We start from the raw sequence: 18,828 nt of genomic DNA on the forward strand, positions 1-18,828 counted from the left end.
GACTTTTTTGTAGACCCTTTTAAGATGTACAATATTGTAGTACATTATTTTGATCTATCTCGTAGGGTTCAGCCAGCGTTTGCAATGTAAGCGCAAAAAATGTGTTTATTTACGACATCACATTAGAAACCTCTAAAATTATCAGTGTTTCCCTACTATATTATGCATGTTTTATACATATAAACCTTCCTCTTGAATCACTCTATCTATTAGAAAAAACCGCATCAAAATCCATTGCGTAGTTTTAAAGATTTAAGCATACATAGGGACACACAGCGGGAAGCGATTTTGTTTTATACTATGTAGTGATACATTTGATGTTTTCCTGATATTTTTCGAAATAACCCCAACGGGTTTCAAGATGTTTTTTATCTGAATATTTTTTACCTTGTTTTCCACCGCAATTAATAAATGAAAAGAGGTTGCAATATTGATTACTTCAAGGTTTAACTTGTTCCTGCCTTTAAATAATTAACGCTACTTGAGGGCGCCTCAAGTTAGTCTTCACCCTTTATTGTCCGGAGTAGAATCCCCTATGCTTAAACGAACAACTCCTAAGAAGATTTAAACTGGANTTATTCTCCAGAAGGGGAAATCTTCAAAAAACACCCCCTGAACATACTAAATATACTACAAAATATCTTTATTTACAACATTCACAGCTTTTGTCATTAGACAATACAAACCGGCCTCGCGGCCGGTACCGGCGCAACCGCTATGTCTCTGCAGTTTAAATCTGTAATATCTTCGAAAATATTCATTTAAACTGCATGCTGTAAGGACCATGTTGATCTATATTACATGCACAATGTATTTAAAAGTACTTAATGGATAAGGATTAATGCCGTATTGCTTAAAATCGCTTCGTAAATAAGCTATTATTTCTCATAAAAAGTAAAGGATAAAAAATGGTTATTGCGGGTTATCCTTAAGAGATAGACGTATACCATCCCGGACTTTTTTGTAGATCTTTTTAAGATGTACAATATTGTAGTACATTATTTTGATCTATCTCGTAGGGCTTAGCCAGCGTGTGCAATGTAAGCGCAAAAANTTTAGCACGTTTGGACGGATAGAGTAGTTCAATTCACATTTTATTCTTATTTTGGTTGACAAAGGAGACGTAGATGGCTGAAAAATGCTTTATATCACATACAGTAACTTTTTGAAGTGAAACTTTTTTACGTACGGTAGGGTAAGTTCGTTTCATGCGAGTTGCTATGTAACAAAATCATGCAACGGATGTCCCCCCGTCTACTCGGCCAAGTAGTCGAGTTCGTGGTGGGGATCGCTTGAGCCGTGAGCGCCCTTCGGTATGCCTTTAATTTCAAACTTCCTACATAGTCTTTTGTCTGATTATTTTTCACCTTATTTTCCACCGCAATTAATAAATCAAAAGAGGTTGCAATATTGATTACTTCAAGGTTTAACTTGTTCCTGCCTTTAAATAATTAACGCTACTTGAGGGCGCCTCAAGTTAGTCTTCACCCTTTATTGTCCGGAGTAGAATCCCCTATGCTTAAACGAACAACTCCTAAGAAGATTTAAACTGGAAGTTGTCTAGAGTTTGAAAACTTTGTTTTTATGATACCTAGTTAAATTAGAAGCAGTATAAAGTTTACTTCAATAGTTAATTACATTTTCTTTGAAATATGTGCCTGCTTTAATTATATTATAAACAACGCGAACATTACAAGAGAACGTTTTACATAAACTGATGCGAAATTCATAAGAACAAGCACAAAGTAAATAAAATACAAAGTTGAAGAAAACAGAGAATGGGAGCCACTGGCAAGTCAAATAAATAAAAAAAAAAGAAACTGTCCCAAAGCACCACAATAAGCTGAAATTATTTTACCAACGAATTATACTTTTCTATTTTATGAATCACAATAAAGCTTTTCTATCAGTATATTTTCTTTATTTTAATGTACTCTGTAAGAATCCTCAAGGGAACATCTTAAAGCTATCTACTCGAACAGTATTTACAGGGTTTGTCCGGAAAGTAATAGGACTGAATTCCTTCCGCCGCGACTGTACTTCGAAGCATGCGAGCACCGACTGCATTCGATAGAGGCCATTCCTAGCTAACGAACGAGCGGCTGGTGAGTTGTCTCCGAGCACCTGGAGAGTCAGAACAGGCTTTTTCGCGCGACGTGTTTCTGTGAGTGGTGCAAGCCGAAAATGCAGCGTTCGTTAGAGCAGAGGTACGCGATTAAATTCTGTGTAAAACTCGGTAAATCTGCGACGGAGACGTTTGATATGATCAAGCAGGCTTAGCCAGATGTTGCTTTAGCAAGAAGTGGTGTGATTCGGTGGCACCAGGCCTTTTCAGAGGGCCGGGAAGAGGTTGCCGATGTAGACCGTGCTGGAAGACCAGGAAGACATCGTCCACCATGAATTTATACTTCCTGGACAAACCGTCAACGCCATGTTTTACGTGGAGGTGCTCAAGAGACTCAAACGAAGGGTCAAGACATCGCAGCCGACTGGAAGTTGCACCACGACAACGCCCCGGCTAACACCGCCTTTCTTGTGGACAGCTACCTGACCAAGGCCGGCATCCCAACGCTTCCGCAGCCGCCCTACAGCCCAGATGTGGCCCCCAAGGACTTTTTTTTGTTTGCTCGCCTGAAAAGGCGAGCATTTTGAGACGACAGAGGGGATCCAAGCAGCATGCACCGCGGCTGTTAAGGCTATTCCGGAGAATGCCTTCCGTGACGCCTTCAATGCTTGGAAATCGCGCTGGCAGCGCTGCATCGACGCAGAAGGAGCCTATTTTGAAAGTTCTTAAAGAATTGTTACGATTGGCTCTATAAATTTTTTAAATCGACTCAGTCCTATTACTTTCCGGACAANTTTACCAACGAATTATACTTTTCTATTTTATGAATCACAATAAAGCTTTTTTAGCAGTATATTTTCTTTATTTTAATGTACTCTGTAAGAATCCTCAAGGGAACATCTTAAAGCTATCTACTCGAACAGTATTTACAGGGTTTGTCCGGAAAGTAATAGGACTGAATTCCTTCCGCCGCGACTGTACTTCGAAGCATGCGCGCACCGACTGCATTCGATAGAGGCCATTCCTAGCTAACGAACGAGCGGCTGGTGAGTTGTCTCCGAGCATCTGGAGAGTCAGAACAGACCTTTTCTGTGAGTGGTGCAAGCCGAAAATGCAGCGTTCGTTAGAGCAGAGGTACGCGATTAAATTCTGTGTGAAACTCGGTAAATCTGCGACAGAGACGTTTGATATAATCAAGCAGGCTTAGCCAGGTGTTGCTTTAGCTAGAAGTGGGGTGTTTCGGTGGCACCAGGCCTTTTCAGAGGGCCGGGAAGAGGTTGCCGATGAAGACCGCGCTGGAAGACCTGAAAGGCATCGTCCACTATGAATTTGTTCCTCCTGGACAAACCGTCAACGCCAAGTTTTACGTGGAGGTGCTCAAGAGACTCAAAGGGTCAATCCGGTCCGACAAGACTGGAAGTTGCACCACGACAACGCCCCGGCTTGTGGACAGCTACCTGACCAAGGCCGGCATCCCAACGCTTCCGCAGCCGCCCTACAGCCCAGATGTGGCCCCCACGGACTTTTTTTTGTTTGCTCGCCTGAAAAGGCAAGCATTTTGAGACGACAGAGGGGATCCAAGCAGCATGCACCGCGGCTCTTAAGGCTACTCCGGAGAATGCCTTCCGTGAAGCCTTCAATGCTTGGAAATCGCGCTGGCAGCGCTGCATCGACGCAGAAGGAGCCTAAATTTTTTTAAATCGACTCAGTCCTATTACTTTCCGGACAAACCCTGTATCTTATAGACTAACTAACTGAGAAAAACAACATCGTCTTCATCATTGGTAATGTTGCCTCGTCTTTTGTATTCTTAACTTCGATTACAGAGAGTTCCTTTCTTTGTAAATTTCCCGAGATACGTTTTCATTATATCGCGGTGGACTTAAGATAAAAGGCAAATACTTTGTTTACCGTTACGTAGGTCCTTTGTGTAATTTTCCTCCTTGTTTCCTATTACCGACAGTCATTTCAGAAAATGCTCTCCACGCTCAATTAAGCTTATTTACGAAACGCGTCTTGGGGGTTTTTGAAAAAATTGAACCTTTTAGAATTAACCGAAGCGAATAAACGATTTGGGAACTTTTAATTGAAACTGCCAAAATGTTGGACGAATTAGACCCGTTTTCTAGCCAAGCCCATGTCGTGATTGATACAGTTAAATTTCTTATTTCGTCGGAAATCACGAACTCTATTGGGCTCGCTTTCTACAAAAATTTAAATTTTAATCAGAGCAATTTTCCGCATGTTACCTTCTTAGAAAACAAAATTTCAACGTCATGCCAAGTCCATTGGTCACTGTCAAAATGTAAAGGAAATATATCGAATCAATTCTCAACCTTTAATATTATCAATAAGCACTAAACAATGCCGTCTGCATAATTCTATATCCAATCCTAATGCGGTAGTGTTTTTATAACGAGAAAGAAAGTTTTCTAGGAACTCATGTATTTATTTAAACGAATTTTTTATAAAAGTAGATAATTTATCTGATACTTATACGTTCTCGAGTGCTTATTTATCTCACAATATACTTAATATATCACCCTGTATTCACCTTTATATTCGCTGAGTTTGTCATATATCGACTGACTCAAAATGCCAATCAGCTACTTATACGATCATCGAACTTTCATTATAATTCCTCATTCTTCAGAAAAACTCTCGAAATTCTTTAGTTACGCGGTTGTGTATGTGTCATCTAGCGTATGATTTATGACCCTAAGTGGTCCGCCGACGAAGTGTAGGCGTTATTGATTAGAACTTTTCGGAATTGTTATAGAAACCATCACGGCAGTCCTGTTAGTAATCTTGTCATTTTAATAATAAATTTGTTTCATAAATGCTACAACATTATTATCTACAACTCTCCAGCGTCAGATAACTTACTTTGCTTTCTCGAAGTGCATTTAAAGTTCAAGGGGTAACGCATCTATTTTTATTTTCCAACATAGACAAGTATATTTATTGCTATCTACGTGAAGACGCAGCTGGAGATTTAACCCTTGAGTAGATGAATGTAATTTCCCCGAGGATCCGGTGCTCGGCGTGACGCGCCACACCGCGTTGCGACGCCTTTTGGCGCTACATTTACGTTTAAGCGTAAACGTTGATTACCGCACCGAATGTAAGACGAAAGTGGAAAAGATACAACAATTTTCTGCACTTACATACCTCCCGCAGAATTCGTTTCCGCTTCGTTCCGGGCATATCCGTCGTTGTGCTCTTCCGTCGCCATCATTTGAACAACCGGTGGAATCTCTGCAAAACGACCAAAACGTTGGTTTAAATTCATTCCGCCAAACAACTTGCAAGTGTAGGTACAGCTTCGTTTCCGGCCCAATTGCAATTTTATATTACAATTATTGAATCAATCGGAAAACATCGACGAATTGTTACTTAAGGGATTACGAATTGTAAGAATTTTGATTATTATAGTGACAATTGAGAATAATATGGGGCACAAGGAGAAACCTGCTCATTGTTAGAAAAAAGGAAAACGCATTTACTTCCAAATCCCATCAGATTACCATGTTTACCGAATAAGAAATTCTTTTACCAAAATAAGTTCGTATTGTGACCAAAATTATTTAAATTAACAATTGAAACTTTTGTAACTGCTTATGGACTACTTTTCTATCAAGTCACCTATCAAATGAAAATTATACAATATTTGTGAAATTGTGTCTACAAGAAACATTTTTCTTTCATAAAATGTTATCGAAGTTCCGAAAATAGTAACAAATTAAAAATTCTAGTTACATATAACTCAGTAACAACACACAGATTCAGTTTCATCAATCAATTTTGTCTTAATCTCTCATTAAAAAGAGTTGTCTCCNGCGTCAGATAACTTACTTTGCTTTCTCGAAGTGCATTTAAAGTTCAAGGGGTAACGCATCTATTTTTATTTTCCAACATAGACAAGTATATTTATTGCTATCTACGTGAAGACGCAGCTGGAGATTTAACCCTTGAGTAGATGAATGTAATTTCCCCGAGGATCCGGTGCTCGGCGTGACGCGCCACACCGCGTTGCGACGCCTTTTGGCGCTACATTTACGTTTAAGCGTAAACGTTGATTACCGCACCGAATGTAAGACGAAAGTGGAAAAGATACAACAATTTTCTGCACTTACATACCTCCCGCAGAATTCGTTTCCGCTTCGTTCCGGGCATATCCGTCGTTGTGCTCTTCCGTCGCCATCATTTGAACAACCGGTGGAATCTCTGCAAAACGACCAAAACGTTGGTTTAAATTCATTCCGCCAAACAACTTGCAAGTGTAGGTACAGCTTCGTTTCCGGCCCAATTGCAATTTTATATTACAATTATTGAATCAATCGGAAAACATCGACGAATTGTTACTTAAGGGATTACGAATTGTAAGAATTTTGATTATTATAGTGACAATTGAGAATAATATGGGGCACAAGGAGAAACCTGCTCATTGTTAGAAAAAAGGAAAACGCATTTACTTCCAAATCCCATCAGATTACCATGTTTACCGAATAAGAAATTCTTTTACCAAAATAAGTTCGTATTGTGACCAAAATTATTTAAATTAACAATTGAAACTTTTGTAACTGCTTATGGACTACTTTTCTATCAAGTCACCTATCAAATGAAAATTATACAATATTTGTGAAATTGTGTCTACAAGAAACATTTTTCTTTCATAAAATGTTATCGAAGTTCCGAAAATAGTAACAAATTAAAAATTCTAGTTACATATAACTCAGTAACAACACACAGATTCAGTTTCATCAATCAATTTTGTCTTAATCTCTCATTAAAAAAAATAAAAATAACAAATGAAAAAATTAAGTATCTACCTATAAAATTAATTTAACAAATTTTACAACTCTAAAAAGCTTTTAAATAGTTCCTCGAATGTGTCAATTAAACAATACATATAAAACTACTTAAATTTTAACTATCCAAATAAGTCAATTAATTATCAATTCGATAGCAAAAATTTATCATGTCGTAACATAGTTTATTTTCTGGCAGTTTAATAATAAATCAAAAAGTTTACATTTTTCAACAAAAGTTACTACTATTAAAAGGTGAATTTTGAATCATATTATGTTTATTTAACAGCTTCTGTCACCACCTCAAGCTTTACAGAGTCAAAATTAATTACTTTTCTATTGCACTATGATACATTTGGTATAAATAATGATTTATTATTGAATTTATGTGAAATTGAATACGTGATTGTGCAAATAATTTTAAAATAAACACTTTGTAACTTTCAAAACAAATTAACACTTCAGGTATGCCTTTAATTTCAAAATGCCTAACTTTAATTGTAAAAGTATTCGTTCTTACACAACGACTTTATGAACAATAAATAATCAAGAATTGATTAAAACTGATTTTATGAGTATACGCAGTGCAAAAGTAGTTACAATAAATAATAGACTGTAGCGTTAACTAACTAACTAACTACAAAGTTTTACTTAAAATTAATTAAAATAATCAACACTGCACGTTTACGACCTTGCAACTGTCTTTGCACGAGGTGCATTTGTTACCAACTTTGTTGCCGTATGATTTAAATCTTCTTGGTCAAACAACTTTTCGTTTGCAGATCGTTCTTCTTGGAATTTAAACCACCCGAGTGGTCGAAAGACTGTACCGCTAATTAAATTATTAACAGCAACGTTCAGCTTGCCCCAAAAGACACAAAAAAATACAAACTTAACGCGACCCCCCGTTAGCATTATTAATTCTCGATCAGATCTGCATCGGCGATACATTTTAATAATACCGCCATATATGTCCATACGCATACGAAATGATGCATACAGGGTGTCTCAAATTATAGTTACGTTTAAAATCGAAAACGTATTAGATGTGATCATTTGTTTTAACGAAAGCGCTAGATTTCGTTACATGCATGATCTAATAACCGAACATTTTAATGAACAAAAAATGATTTTCTATAGAATCAAGCACTGTATTTGTAGGTTAAGTGAAATTTTGTTATTAGATTTTGACTGTACAGGGGTTATTGAAACCCTTTTTGAAATATATTTTTCTTAATACTTATTAATGAACAATAAGAACTTCAAGCTACAAATGTAAAGGGTAGACTTTCGTGAAAGACCAGAATGTAGTCAATTTTTCATGTCTAGTTCGGTCATTTCCTTCTACTAACCATTTTAGGCCCGTATATCCGTCCAGTACGATATTAAAAAGGTTTATACAAATTCGTGAATGTAGACAAAAACTCATCGCAAACTAATTCTTTTGGCGTTTAACGGCGATTTCTGAGACACCCCGTAGGTACTCCCACAAAATTTCATGTTCAGCGAGTAGCTAACAAAGTCTTTTGTTTTTGTTTGCATTGGGCGCCAGATCGAATGTCCGAAGACGCGATGCATAATTAATAATAGTACTGTGTTTACATGCCAAGTACTTACTAATGCACGGTGCAATATGCGATCTGCTCTGTTGGTATCCACGGTCGCATCGGTTGCAAGTGATGCCGATCACGCCATCCTTGCAGGGACACTGTCCTGTTACCTGGTTACAAGTCTTGCCCGATGCTCCTATGGGATGACAGTCGCATGCTGAAAAACAAAAGAAACGCTCGAAATTAGTCTCGCATACTTATATATTCATGGAATGGAACATTAAATAAAATCTGCTTGTAGATTGTTAAAGGTGTAAGTTTGGAGCGTGACGCTGTACGGGTGCGAAACATGGACGTGGGCGCGGAGGAAAAGAAACGGTTAGAAGCGTTCGAAATGTGGTGTTACTGGCGAATGATGAGGATGCCGTGGATTGAGAAGGTTAGAAATGAAAAGGTATTAGAAAGAATAGGAGAACAAAGGACTCTACGAAAGTCAATAGAAAATAGACGAAATAGGTTGGTAGGACACCTTCTTAGGCATATTAGAGACATATTAAGGGCAGAAACAGGAGTTAAGTGGAATAGAGGTAGACGTAGATTAGATTACTGTTCGCAAATAGTTAAGGATATGGGATGTTCTTGTTTTACTGTCTGCCTTGGCCCAAGTTTTTCTGTGGTTTCCTTGAACCACTTAGGCAAACGCTGAGGCAGTAATATTCCACAGATAATCTTTCACTCTCTTCTGTCTTCATTTCGTCCGTCTCATCTTTCTCACCCGAACCACCACCCACCCATTCCCACGATTCCTGAAAGCAGGCTGAAGAGGGCCTTCCGCCCTACCTTCCGGCATAGTCCGGAGGGACTGCCCGCCCACCAGCATTACTAGCTGGTGGGAATGAAACACCCAAAAGTTTTTTTTTTCTTGTTTTACGGAAATGCGAAGACTAGCTCAGGGTAGAAAGAAGTGGAGGTGTGTGTCCAACCAGTCTTAGGACTGACGACCTTATGATGATGTAGAGATCAAGAAAAGGTTGGAAGCGTTCAAAATGTGGTGTTATAGACGAATGATGAAGATACCGTGGATAGACAAGGTTAGAAATGAAGAGGTATTAGAATGAATAGAACAGATGACTTTATGGAAGTCAACAGAAAATAGGCGAGATAGGTTAGGTAGGACACCTTCTCAGGCATGAAGGTCTAGTTAGAGACATATTAGAGGCAGAAACAGAAGTTAAAGGTACTGTTCGCAAATAGTTAAGGATGTGGGATGTTCTAGTTTTAGGGAAATGCGAAAATTAGCTCAGAATAGGAAAGAGTGGAAGTGAGTGTCTAAAGACTTTATGATGAAGATGATGATGTAGAGAACTTGGCTACTGCATGGTCCCATAAATTTATACGGAATTTTCAAAAGGAATTGTAACACTTTTGAAGAAACAAATAATAACACCCCCATATGATTTCATTTATATGAAATCGAGTACCTACGCAGAATTCGTACCACTGTTGTATATATCGTAGGAGTTAGTACGCGTCCCAATGTTTATCACTTGTCAAGCCTTTCGCCTACTGCTATATCTAGGCACCAAGAGTTGTATTGGGTGCCGACAAGCAAGACCGAGACCGAGACCAAGTGCCAAGTGCACGCAGCATTCTGTGTTTCACCACTTAACAGATCACGGTTGGTTCTTATTGTTGTAGTGGTTGTTGCTGTCAATGGAAAAGAAAACGAAACGTCTAACTACAAGATAAACGTGCTCGAGGTGCAACCGACGGTGGTGTCGTTAGTGCGAATCGGAAAAGAAACGTTAGTTATTCAGCGCCAACTCGAACGTAAACTTAATTAATTGTCTCTGCTTGTGGAGTAAGAGCGTGGGGCTTTTATGGTGTTAATTAAACGCGTATCTACAAAATGGTAATAATAATAATAATAATAAATTAATTACCAAGACGTTTCAAGAAAATTCTGCACTGATTGCAATGTAGTATTTGTACTGTTTAGCACGTTTGGACGGATAGAGTAGTTCAATTCACATTTTATTCTTATTTTGGTTGACAAAGGAGACGTAGATGGCTGAAAAATGCTTTATATTGCATACAGTAACTTTTTGAAGTGAAACTTTTTTACGTACGGTAGGGTAAGTTCGTTTCATGCGAGTTGCTATGTAACAAAATCATGCAACGGATGTCCCCCCGTCTACTCGGCCAAGTAGTCGAGTTCGTGGTGGGGATCGCTTGAGCCGTGAGCGCCCTTCATTGCAACGTTAGTTACAGGCAACTTCGGCATGTACGAGGGTGGATTGATAAGTTTCCGGCCTGACCAAGAAAAACAAGGTTTTTAAAAATTTTTTTTTTTTATTTCTCAACATAATCTCCTCCAAGGCTGATACATTTCTCATAGCGGTGTTCCAGTCTATTAATGCCATCTCTATAGACTGATTCGTCAAGCTCCTCAAAATAACCATTTACAGCTTCGATTACTTCTTCATTGTCCGCAAATCTCTTACCGCCAAGCCATTTTTTGAGATTAGGGAACAGAAAATAGTCACTCGGGGCTAGGTCTGGAGAGTAAGGAGGGTGCGGCATCAATTCAAACTTTAGATCGTTGATTTTAGCCGTCGCAACGATTGACGTGTGCGCTGGTGCGTTATCGTGATGAAACAAGATTTTTTTCTTCGCCAGATGAGGTCGTTTAATTTTCACCTCGTGGCTCAAACGTTGCAATAAGTCTGCGTAGTATTGACCAGTGATAGTATTACCCTTTGCAAGGTAATCAATGTATATAATACCTCTTGCATCCCAAAAAACAGTAGCCATAACCTTGTTCGCCGAAAAAATTGTTTTTGCCTTCTTTGGAGTTGGTTCCCCTGGTCCAATCCACTGTTTAGACTGTTCTTTGGTTTCAGGAGTGTAGTGGTGGACCCACGTTTCGTCAACGGTTACGAATCGACGCAAAAATTCGCTTGGATTACGCTTATACAATGACAAATTTGCGGTAGAAATGTTTTTTCGAATCAATTTTTGGTCGACTGTTAGCAAACGCGGCACCCATCTTGCACAGAGCTTTTCCATATGCAAATGTTGGTGCAAAATATGTTGCACACGTTCATATGACATCTTACAGGTCTCAGCTATCTCACGCACTTTCAATCTGCGGTCTCCCAGCACTATTTGATGAATTTTTTCGATCATATCTGGAGTTGTGACCTCAACGGGGCGTCCTGAGCGAGGCCCATCAGAGGTGCTCACACGACCCTTTTTAAACTCGGAAACCCACTGCTTAACGGTTGAATATGACGGGGAGGATGTCCCCAGTGTTGAGTCCATCTCTTTTTTAATTTCCTTCGGCGTTAACCCCTTCAAATAAAAGTATTTGATGACAGCACGATTTTCCTGCTTTTCCATTTTTACGAAAACCACAGAGGCGTCTTGTTCAGCGTGCTGTCAAACCTACACTAGCAAGGAGATCGGGCTGAAACTATAGCTACAAGCTATCCAAGGATGGTACTATAGAATGTCACCTCAAGGTAGGCCTAGTGGCGTCATCTCTTGGTTAGGCCGGAAACTTATCAATCCACCCTCGTATATGTATATATATATATGTACATATTTCGAAGGGTGAGCTTTTATTAAGAGGAGGTTCATAATGTGCGAGATGCTTCGAAAGGTCCCCTCATTTTACGCTGCCAAATATCTGATAAATCTCCGTGCATTTCCGTGGAAATTCTTCTTGTAACTGCGAAGTGGAGAGAATTTTAGAGTCCATAATGTGGATTTAGATAATAAACTTTAACGACCATGCCGCTCAAAGTTATACATGTTATACATGCATCCCGGTTATTATTTCATACTTTTCGTTTGATGTTTTGCAACAAATACACAATTTTAGTTTAAAATCAGCTCAAAATACAAACAATCTTATTACTTACTTTATTTATAGTGAGAGAGTGTGTAGCCAGCCATAAATAAATTTAACTATAATTTGCAGTAACTCTAGAGAAGGCAGGGAGTGCTTTTACGGAAAGAATGAACGAAAATTTAAAAAACCTTATACAATCTTTAGTCATTATATTAGTGAATTAATTTTGATTAATTTTATTCGCTTCAGATAATGAGGAAAATTGTTGATACTGTCGTTCTCTTGCCGGGGATTGAACCCGGGCTTTTGGTTTTACGCACCAGATACTCTATCACTAAGCTACAATGAGCTGACAGTAACAACACAATCATTATATTATTAATGAGATACTTTGAATTTTTGTAGCGTTGATTCTGAATTAATTTATTTAAACTCTTAACAACTTTCGGACTGCAATTCCATCTTCAGAAGATAGGGAAATGCTTCTCTGGTTGGCGCATATGTAAAGCGACCTGACCTAAAACTAAAAAAGCTTTTGTGTGTTTCATTCCCACCAGCCAGTAATTCTGGTGGGCGAGCAGTCCCTCCGGACTACGCCGGAAGGCAAGGCGGAAGACCCTCTTCAGCCTGCTTTCAGGAATCGTGGAAATGGGTGGGTGGTGGTTCGGGTGAGAAAGATGAAACGGACGAAATGAAGAGACGGAAGAGAATGAAAGATTATCTGTGGAATATTACATTTGCCTAAGTGATCCAAGGAAACTGCAGAAAAACTTGGACCAAGGCAGACGGACCCGGAATAGAACCGGCGTCCTCCCGAATGCTAAGCAATGGTCTAAACCTCTAGGTCATGCCGCTCGGTACCTGACCCATCCGATCAAATATAAACGGGTTCAGTGGAAACTTATGTTTAGGGATTAAGTAACTTAGGGATGACGTACCTTAGAGATGAAGTACCTTAGGGATGAAGTACCTAAGGGTTGAAGTACCTTAAGGCTAAGTTAAATTAGAGAAACAATGACGAACAGGAGTGCGAATGATAACCTTTTTGTATTCACAAAGCGTTACATATTATTCTGCTTGCCGTGTATCTCGATCGTCTTGTTTTGCTCAACTAAGAAAAACTGTCATGCAGATAGCGAAATTATTCTGTGAATAACAACGATTTTACGATGCCGACCGCGACAAAAGGCCCCTTTGTTTCCGTAAAAGCGCGTGATTCCACGACCCGATGTGTCGACTGAGATTCGCGAAACATGCGTTTGCTTCTTCCATTGTTACGACGAAGATTAACTGCTCCAACTCTGCGCCTTCTCGAGGATCATCCTGACTGATAAGCAAACGTCAGGAGCTTATAACAATTTCTTTCGGTGATTTCCAGCTGCTGCTGCTCATCCGATGCGGAGGTTCATGTTTTGGCCGTAGATGTTTCGGATATGCGATAGAAGCAGTTTATCTTGCACATAAGGGGGCCGAAAATGAAAATGGCGTCGTTTCTAACGATTTATGCCTTTATCATCGAATATTTATTCATATACATGCACACAATTCACGTTCTATGCAATTCATACTGTCACACTAAAGTGGTTTATTAGTTTGGACAAGCGACATCATATATTGACCATTTTAGTTTTTAATATTTGACCTATGCCTCAAAACAAAAACTGAAAATTCTTCTTTGATTTCCTTTCGACATTCCTTTCACATTTTTATTATTATAAGTATGAAATAATTGATCGCATTTCTATTAATTGAAAATCAACAAACCAATTGTTGCCTTTATCAAGGCAGATAACTTAAAACCCCATCTTGATACAGTCTACAATTTAGTACGAAACGTCGGCTGTTGATTTTGGATTAATTATTAGAAAAAAGGAGCAGTAACAGGGGTTGTAGATTCAGTTTACTATGAGAACAAATTACCAACGTTTTGCCCATTGTGTAGGGGCTTTTCAAGGTTAACTCACCATTGTTTCATATTTGTATAAATTACTTACTATAGTTTTCTTAGTCAGGTGATGCACAAGGGGCGAAACGTTGGTAAATTGTTCTCATAATAAACTGAATCTACAACCCTTATTATTGATTCTTTTTTCTGATTATTTATTAGTTTAGAAGGGAAGAATTGGTCAACCATTTAATAAATAATGTTTTCACCGTGGTTCTTCACTCACTACTTTTATTCTTACATGTAAGGATTATGATTTTCACTCGTATCTGGACAGGACATTTATCTCCATTTTATTAATTAACAAAAATCATTAACAAAAGTAGATACTAATTTAGTTAATTTTACTTTTGATTACATTTTATACTTTCAAATATTCTTTTTCTTCTGCTTTTTTTTTCTTTTCTCAGTCAAACGAGTAGAAATTTCACAAGAGATATCTTAAGTTGTCAGACAGAGATAAATTTCAGGATTAATAATTAATGCAAAAGACATTCGTTTGGAAAAAGGTGAGAGCTTTTAATTTTTATGGAAGAGAAAGCAGTTGTCTCAAAAGTTAATTGCCTACTAAGGCCTTTGGCTCTAGAAAAATGCGAATTATAATTAAAACTCCGACTGTAATAAGGAAGCAAATGTAAATTATAAGTAGCAATTTTTTGTACCGACAAAGTTTATTTTCAACAGAGATATAACTTCAAATTTTTAATAAAAATACGAAAGGCCAGTGTAATGTGCAAGAATCAACTTTATGCTTCTGATAGCATCTTTTTTTCTTTACAAAACGTACCGAGTTCAAAAGGTCGGTAGCAATAACAACACGGTCGCTTTATTGCCAAGAAGTTACATTCCTTTGAATGAAGAAACAAGTCCGAAAACCGGACGACAAAGGAAATAATCGGGACTTCAAGATCCGACCAAACGAATTTTCAATTTATTTTTAAAGACCAGCAATTGTTTTTAAGTTTCGAAAAACTATTTTTAAAAAAAATTTATTAACGAACAATTTTGTGGTAATTTAAAGTATATAATGGAACAACTAAATAAAAATCCTTTACTCATATATATATAGAACGCTTGAAGAAAAGTCAATTTATTCCCGTGTATGTTAAGCAATTTTATATAGTCTTTATGTACATTGTAAAATCACATTAAGCAAATGTTTATGCAGACTAGATCAAAGGAAGTGGCATATAAAGAATCAACATCATGCAAATTGCATCTACCTTCCATTTTAAATAATAACAGTAACATCGTTATAGTCATTGTTTGTCCATTGAATAAGCAGAAAATACACTACATGATATTTTGATAGCATTTTTAATTTGAATACACTTTCTTCTAACCGTTATTAAATTTCCATTTTTATTTCGACGATTTTTAAACCTATTTTCTATTTTGAAAATACTAAATACAACTACAAATTGGCTTAGTATCTACCAATGTCAAATAAAGTTATGTTAACCCATCACAGTGTTCTTCTAATTAGATGCCAAAATCCTTAAAATGGGTAATTATTAATATGATTTGAGTCAACTCCGGTGAAAACATAAGCAACGTTAGGAAGACTAAAGTGACAATGATACCGTTATGTATAGGTACTGCGAACAAACTAAACTTGCGCTAATGGAAACTAATGCCCATTGACCTTAAATTGCTGTTGCTGTTGCGGCATATCTGTAAATCCCGATATGTTTCGCACTTTCCCAGTTATAATAGTGGAAGAGATATACCCGAGTAGAACTTATTTTTGGGAACCGGTTGGGTCCCGATTAGATTTTCCCAAATTCAAATGGGATCCCAAATGGGATACCCAAACGGTTCCCTATTGGAAATGTAACGCTTTCCCCATCTGGGGCCCGGTAGGGAAAGCCCTAATTAAAAAATTTAGGCAAATTCCAAATGAATTTTGTCTAACCTCAAATTTTCTTCTTCATGTATTAAAGATACCTAATTCCCGATTTTTTTCACGAAATCTTCTGACACGTAAACGTGTAAGTTCACGACGTCTTTCTTGCGATGAATTTGTTGGCATATTACATAAATAAATTGTTGAAAATATCGATGTTGATACAAGAAAAAAAAAAGATATCACCGAACTGTTTTGTAAACTACTAGTAGTTATACTGGTCACGAACGCACGCTACCCCCACTTGCTCTTCAAAATGTCTTCTTGGGTTACAATAAAATGAGTCTAAGATATAGTTAGGGAAATCCCAATTGGGTCCCAATGAATACTTTCCAATAAATGGTCAACTGTTACATGAAAGTATAAAAAATAATTATTAATAGGATAGAATAAATAAAATAACTATTTATTATTTATAAATTAAATAATTATTAATTATTCTTCAATAAGATTGTAGTTGGGAAGTGCAGTTTGGGCAAAGTTTGGGATTGCCCTAAAATACGCAGATCAAAATTCATTGGGTATAGGTGGAAAATGCCCAATTTGGGCAAATCCAACAATCACTAATAGGGACCCAATTGGAGTTAGGGAATTCCCAAAATAAATTCTACTCGGGTAGTTTTATTCAATTACTCACTATAGATAGGTACATAGTTCGTGGTTAGTTTTTGTGTTATCTGCGTTTTACATAGTCTCAAGAAATATTTGTCCATATTTAGGCAATTTTCGTTTCGAGTGAACAATTTTATATTTAAGTAGCATTTCATATTTTGCTAGCTATTCTTCTCGTCTCTTGTAATGTTCTCCAACTTTGTACATAGTAACACATTTTAATGATGTCCCTGTTACAAAAAGTAAATTGTAGATTCATTTAATTGGCTCTGTTCAGCGTAACTAGTGTAGTAATTGCTTTCTCTCTATCTACTTCAAACATTTTATGTGACTTTAGTCTTTGTTTTTATCATTGCTGATTTAATCGACAATAAGGTAAAGTTTTACAGTTGATTAAAGAAGTAATTTTTTCTTCGTTGCTTTAAGGGTAATAATAGACAAAAAAAAACAATAGAAGAAGAAAAGCGCGCGTACATAGCGTTCGAAGACGAGATACAGACATGGAAGGGTGATATATAGTTATAGAACTATTAGAAAAGGCTGAGTTGCGATAGACATCATTAAAGACAGTACAACTTTAGGGATACATATACAGGGGCGAAAGATTAGTATGCACAAGTAGTTTAGGCTGTGGGATATTCCAGTTTTAGGGAAATTCGAAGATTAGCTCAGGGTAGGAAGGAGTAGAGGTGCGCGTCCAACCAGTCTCAAGAGTGATGACCTTATTATGGTGACGATGATGACAGTGTTCACAACCTGAAGCGAGAAAACTACCGTACCTGTAGCGTAGAATTATCGTACATGGAGCAAAATTATCGTACTTTTCAAAATAATCACTATAATTAGTAAATTACTCGTATTAATCGTGTAAAAAGACAGACCTGAATTACCCCCACCCTTTAAATTAAAAATCAATAATAGATAGAAATAGTTAAGGATGTGGGCTGTTCTAGTTCTAGGGAAATGCGAAGTTTACCTCAGGATAGGAAAGAATGGAAGCACGTGTCCAACCAGTCTTAGGACTGATGACCTTATGATGATGATGAATAGATAGAAAAAAACTTAAATATAACAAGATATAGGGGGTGGAGGTATGTTAGTGGGGTGTTTTTGACCTTAGGCTATGGTTAGTGACTACATGACTACAATCACAAAATTGTGGATGGTGACCAACACGAAGGGATGTTACCTGCCGAGGAAAAACCTACAAACTAGCATGATTACGTTCTTTTGTTGCAGGCACGTTCTTCTAAATTTAACACTGCGTATAACAAAAATGTTTATAGCGCTGTGAGCAAAAAGAAAAAAAAATACTAGCGAATAAAAAAGTCTTCGTGATATTGTCTGAGAGGGTAAGAATAAAATAAATTTTGAATGCATTAAAATTATCGTACAATCTGCGTACGATAATAATATGATATCGTACATCGTACGTAGACATGAAATTATCGTATGTGTACGATAATTATCGTACGGTTCCGAACACTGGATGATGAAATGAAAGCGCTTTATATGTCAATATGTTTAGACCCTGCCATTTGGTATACGACTGACTATTTCAGTAAGAGATAACTTTTGATACAGATTATGTTCCTTCGTGCTGTCGTGTCTAGCGAAACGAACGAGTCAATTTTGGTTGACAATTTTCTCCTTGCCTCATCATCCTGTCGCTGTATGCTCTACCACTGTCTCCGGGTTTGAAAGGGGATTTGTATTCATTATCAGGACTTTCCGTCTTTTCGTCGTGGCTCACAAAAGCCGAGGAACACCAATCATCGAACGAACCCTCGCACGCTTGTACAAACTGAAAGAACTGAATGAATCCGGTCAGAAAGTCGTCCGTGAAGACGCACCGCATCTGGCGATTATTATGGTATAGTAGTTAATGCGCTCAAAATCCAGGTGTTAGGGGGTATGGTACTTACGTATACATAATTACTGTGTGTGTGCGTCGGTGTATAAAGAAAGCTTTTGTTAAAATGACGGTGACGACCGACGCCAGAATGACGTCGTTATTGAGTTACTTGCTAAACAAACATTGACCTCTCGGATTGTTGTGAATGGGTACGCGAACGAGCTGCTA

The 18,828-nt window shown here is 37.6% G+C and overlaps 1 protein-coding gene across 1 annotated transcript in view; it reads right to left on the bottom strand.

Moving 5' to 3' along the window:
* Nucleotides 1–18,828, bottom strand: part of LOC108737848 (netrin-B-like) — a 201,533-nt gene that overhangs the window by 20,337 nt on the left and 162,368 nt on the right. Inside the window, exons 3-4 of the mRNA XM_025980925.1 lie at nucleotides 8,494–8,643; nucleotides 6,206–6,292 (exon numbers count right to left, since the gene is read on the bottom strand). Of these exons, the coding sequence (XP_025836710.1) occupies nucleotides 6,206–6,292; nucleotides 8,494–8,643 (237 nt within the window). The remainder of the gene's footprint in view (nucleotides 1–6,205; nucleotides 6,293–8,493; nucleotides 8,644–18,828) is intronic.

Source organism: Agrilus planipennis, unplaced genomic scaffold (assembly GCF_000699045.2).
Source record: "Agrilus planipennis isolate EAB-ADULT unplaced genomic scaffold, Apla_2.0 scaffold2, whole genome shotgun sequence".
Taxonomy (NCBI): domain Eukaryota; kingdom Metazoa; phylum Arthropoda; class Insecta; order Coleoptera; family Buprestidae; genus Agrilus; species Agrilus planipennis.